Genomic DNA, 4,673 nt, shown 5'->3' with positions numbered 1-4,673 from the left:
AGCATTCTGCTGTAAAAATAAATGTATTGCAATTCACTTCTCCACTGCACTGTTGGGTAATTTCTAGTTTTGATCTATTATGAATCAGCCACTATGCACTTTCTTGTACAGTCTTTATGCAAACATTTTTTTTTTAATTTCTTTTGGGTAAACACCTAGGAGTGGAATTGCTGAGTCATAGGGTAGGCATATGCTTAGCTTTAATAGACACTGCCAAGGTTTTCCAAAGTTACTGAACTGTTTTCCACTCCCACCCACAATGTAAGAAAAGCCAGTTGTCCTATATCCTCAGCAACATTTGGGGTTGTCAGAGTCTTTTGAATTTTACTCATTCTAGTGGGTATGTAGGGAAATCTCATTGGAGCTTTAATTGCACGTCCCTAATGGCTAATGATGTTGATCACCTCTTCATGTGCTTAATGACTACATAATATATTCTTGCTCTGACCAGTGGTGTTAAGTGGTTAGAGCATCGTTCCATGCACTGAAGAATTGTGGGTTTGATTCCCTATCAAGGGCATGTGCCTGGGTTGCAGGTTCGATCCCTTGCCCAGGTCGGGGAGTGTGTGGGAGCAACCGATTGATGTGTCTCTCTCACATCAATGTTTCTCTCCCCCTCTCTCTCTCTCTCCTTCTCTCCCCCTTCCTCTCTCTAAAATCAATTAAAAAAAGAAAAAAGTATTTTTTCCACAGTGTACACTAGCTTTCGGCAGGAATATTAGTCTGATACAAATTACTCTGCCATTTATTGCAAGTAGGATTCACCCAAATATGTTATTATTATTATTTAAAATGTTGCTTTGGTGCCCTGGTCTCTGGATTATTAGGCACGTAGTTAGTCTTCATATTGGGTAAGCCAATGCTGGGCTTTGGTTGTCTGTGCTGAGAATTTACTTGATTTAATTTAAATTTCACGAAATAATCCAGTAAATTAGTTATTCCTAATGGCTATCAAAGTTTCAAAGGCTGAAAATAGGTCTCAAATAGTGACAACATCTTGAATGTTTAAAGATTAAAATAACCTTTAATCTACTTTCTGATTCAAACTTCACTGTTGTTGTGTGTTTTTTATCCTCACCCGAGGATATATTTCCCAATGATTTTTAGAGAAGGTGGAAGGGAGAGGGAGCGACAGAAACACCAAGTGAGACACATCAATTGGTTGCCTCCCACATGCCCCTGACCAGGGCTGGGACCCTGCAACCAAGGTATGTGGTACCCTTGACCGGAATCGAACCCGGGACCCTTCAGTCTGCAGGCGGACACTCTATCCACTGAGCCAAACTGCCTAGGGTGATAGTTCAAACGTTAAAAGGTAAAAAGGATATACAATAAAAAAGTTCACTCCTCTTGCATGTTTTTAAAAAATTGCCAGCTACATTTTTGACCTCTGATATTATACTAGAGGCCGGGTGCACAAAATTCATGCAAGAGTAGGCCTTCCTTCCCCCGGCTGCTGGCACTGGCTTCCCTCCGGCATCCGGACCCGGGCTTCCCTCGCAGGGGAGGCCTTGCCCATCCCCTGCAGCCTGCTGGTTGGTGTCCTGGCCTCCCTCTTTGGGGCAATCATGGAGCCCCCCGATTGATTGCCCTGTCAGCCAGCGGCCTGGGCCTCCCTCTGCGGGGCGATCATGGGGCAATGGCTGGGCCCCCAACCAACTGCATCACACCTGCCTTGGCTGGCCTGGTGCCAGTGGGTGTCATAGCGTGGTCCCGGATGGTCGCCTGGATGGTCATTCCGCTGTTCGGCTGTTTGGTCGACAAGTGAATTGCTTGTATCTTCTATGTCTTAATCCCATAAATTCCTTGACAAAGAGTATTTTTTTTTTAAAAAAAATAAACAACATCCTGCAGCCGGAATCGGTACAGAGGAGGGCATTGATTCCATTGAATTCTGCAAACATTCACTGAGCCATACCATGCACCCGGAACAATGCCGGCTACTGTGGTGCAGAAACATGAGTCATATGGGTGAGTGTGCACTTCTGTTAATTAGAGAGGAGCAGAGAATGGAATTAAGGACTCTGTCAAGAAATCTGATGCCTTCTGCTTGACCCAGTTGGAAGAGTTGATAGAAAAAATTCCGCCTGTGTCCAGCTGACACCTGGACTTAAGGTTACATTCTTGGCCTCGTCTTCACTAACAGGGTACCTCTCCAGATCAGCAGCTCCCCTGCTACAGCTGAGCTCAGCTCAGGGTCCAAGAACCTGACCGTAAACTTGGTGACTAGTTCACAGTTCTTAGGGGCAGAGAAAAACCAAGCCAAGCTTCTGCAACAAGAATATTGAACTGCCCGGCTGGTGTGGCTCAGTGGTTAAGCATCAGCCCATGAACCAGGAGGTCACGGTTCAAGTCCAGGTCAGGGCACATGCCCGGGTTGTGGGCTCAATTCCCAGTGTGGGGCGTGCAGGAGGCAGCTGATCCATGATTCTCTCTGTCTCCCTTCCTCTCTGAAATCAATACAAGTGTCTGAAAAAAAATAATTGGGCTGCAAAGGGGTGGGAAACCCTAAGGCCATTTGGATGATGCAGGAGGTGGCGGGCTGCATCCTGCCACACAGACAGGTGGGACTTCATCCGCAGTGACCCTCTGGATGACGACCGCTCCTTGTTCTGTCTTTTCTCCCCTCCCCCAACCCCCCCCCCCCCCCCAGCACTGGTCCTCGGCAGGGTGGGCGCCGGGGCCCCAGAGTCCTGCACGCGGCCCTGCCCGGCCGCCTGCTCCTGCGGCCTGGGCGAGCGGGGCTGCTGGGTACGCTGCGACCGCGCCGGCCTCCTGCGGGTGCCGCCCGAGTTCCCGGGCCAGGCAGCCTCCATCGACCTGGACCGCAACGGCCTGCGCTTCCTGGGCGAGCGGGCCTTCGGGACGCTGCCGTCGCTGCGCCGCCTGTCGCTGCGCCACAACAACCTGTCGTTCATCACGCCCGGCGCCTTCCGGGGCCTGGCGCGCCTGGCCGAGCTGCGCCTGGCGCACAACGGCGACCTGCGCTACCTGCACGCGCGCACCTTCGCGGCCCTGGGCCGCCTGCGCCGCCTCGACCTGGCCGCCTGCCGCCTCTTCTCGCTGCCTGAGCGCCTCCTGGCCGGGCTGCCCGCCCTGCGCGAGCTCGCCGCCCCCGGCAACCTGTTTGGCCGAGTGCCCGGCGCCCTGCGCGGCCTGGCCAACCTGACGCACGCGCGCCTGGAGCGCGGCCGCATTGAGGCGGTGGCCGCGGGCTCGCTGCTGGGCCTGGGCCGCCTGCGCGCGCTCAGCCTGCAGGCCAACCGGGTGCGCACGGTGCACGCCGGCGCCTTCCGCCCCTGCGGGGCCCTGGAGCACCTGCTGCTCAACGACAACCGGCTGGCCGAGCTGCCCGCCGGCGCCTTCCGGGGCCTGGGCCGCCTGCGCGCGCTCCACCTGGGCGGCAACGCGCTGGGCCGTGTGGCGCGCGCCTGGTTCACCGACCTGGCTGAGCTCGAGCTGCTCTACCTGGACCGCAACCGCATCGCCTTCGTGGAGGAGGGCGCCTTCCAGAACCTGTCGGGCCTGCTGGCACTGCACCTCAACGGCAACCGCCTGACCGCGCTGGCCTGGGCCGCCTTCCAGCCCGGCTTCTTCCTGGGCCGCCTCTTTCTCTTCCGCAACCCCTGGCGCTGCGACTGCCGCCTGGAGTGGCTGCGGGCTTGGATGGAGGGCTCCGGGCGTGTGGCCGAGGTGCCCTGTGCGTCCCCGGGCTCCGTGGCCGGCCTGGACCTCAGCCGCGTGGCCTTTGGCCGCGCCTCCGATGGGCTCTGCGTGGACCCCGAGGAACTGAACCTCAGCGCATCCAGCACAGGCCCGTCCCCGGAGCCCGCGGCCACCACTGTGAGCAGGTTCAGCAGCCTCCTCTCCAAGCTGCTGGCCCCGAGGGCCCCAGTGGAGGAGGCGGCCAACACCACCGTGGGGCCAGTCAATGGCTCGCTGGCCCTTCCCTCGAGGGCGGTGGAAGGCTCATGCTGCAGCACCCAGTTTCTCCTGGGCTCCAGTCTCCTGCTCATCATGGCCCAGCACATGCTGTTTGTCCTACAGACATCCGGAGCCTGCCACCCTGGGGTGGCCCAGACTGCCTTGGCCAGTGGCGGATAATTTCCCTAATTGGGCCTGAAGGTGTTTGTGGTGGGGGAGAGGGGAACAGGATGGAGAAGTTTGCCTCTAGAAATGGCCCCAGGAAGAGGACAGCCCTGGGAAATGGCACCTGGGATTAGGGGAGGGGTATGGATTTCTGCTCATGTCACATGGGCATCAGTTGGAAAAGAGAAGCAAGAATGAATATGGCCCTGGCCAGTTTGGCTCAGTGGATAGAGCGTCGGCCTGCGGACTGAAGGGTCCCGGGTTGGATTCCGGTCAAGGGCATGTACCTGGGTTGCGGACACATCCCCAACAGGGGGTGTGCGGGAGGCAGCTGATCGATGTTTCTCTCCCATCAGTGTTTCTAGCTCTCTATCCCTCTCCTTCCTCTTTGTAAAAAATCAATGAAATATATTAAAAAAATAAAAGAATGAACATGGACCCTTCCACCAAAAGGCTAGGAATTGGAAGCTTGTAGGGTCCCGGGGCACCACTTCCTCCCCTCATTCCTCATCTTCCCAGAAAGGACCGCAATGCCTGAATGAGAGCCAGTCCATTGGCTAAGTATTAAGAACGGTGCCGATCCT

The 4,673-nt window shown here is 55.6% G+C and overlaps 1 protein-coding gene across 1 annotated transcript; it reads left to right on the top strand.

The window, feature by feature from the left end:
• Nucleotides 1-1,958: 1,958 nt before the first annotated feature.
• Nucleotides 1,959-4,104, top strand: NYX (nyctalopin; the record flags this gene model as incomplete). Its single annotated transcript, XM_081081807.1, has 2 exons — nt 1,959-1,971; nt 2,654-4,104. The coding sequence occupies 2 exons, from the start codon at nt 1,959-1,961 to the stop codon at nt 4,102-4,104; spliced, it is 1,464 nt and encodes a 487-aa protein (XP_080937933.1).
• Nucleotides 4,105-4,673: the final 569 nt, after the last annotated feature.

The sequence above is a fragment of the Myotis nattereri genome, assembly GCF_964212035.1.
Source record: "Myotis nattereri genome assembly, chromosome: X".
Lineage (NCBI taxonomy): Eukaryota > Metazoa > Chordata > Mammalia > Chiroptera > Vespertilionidae > Myotis > Myotis nattereri.
The sequence above is the reverse complement of the archived record's forward strand: the minus strand, read 5'-3'. Positions and strand labels throughout refer to the sequence as shown.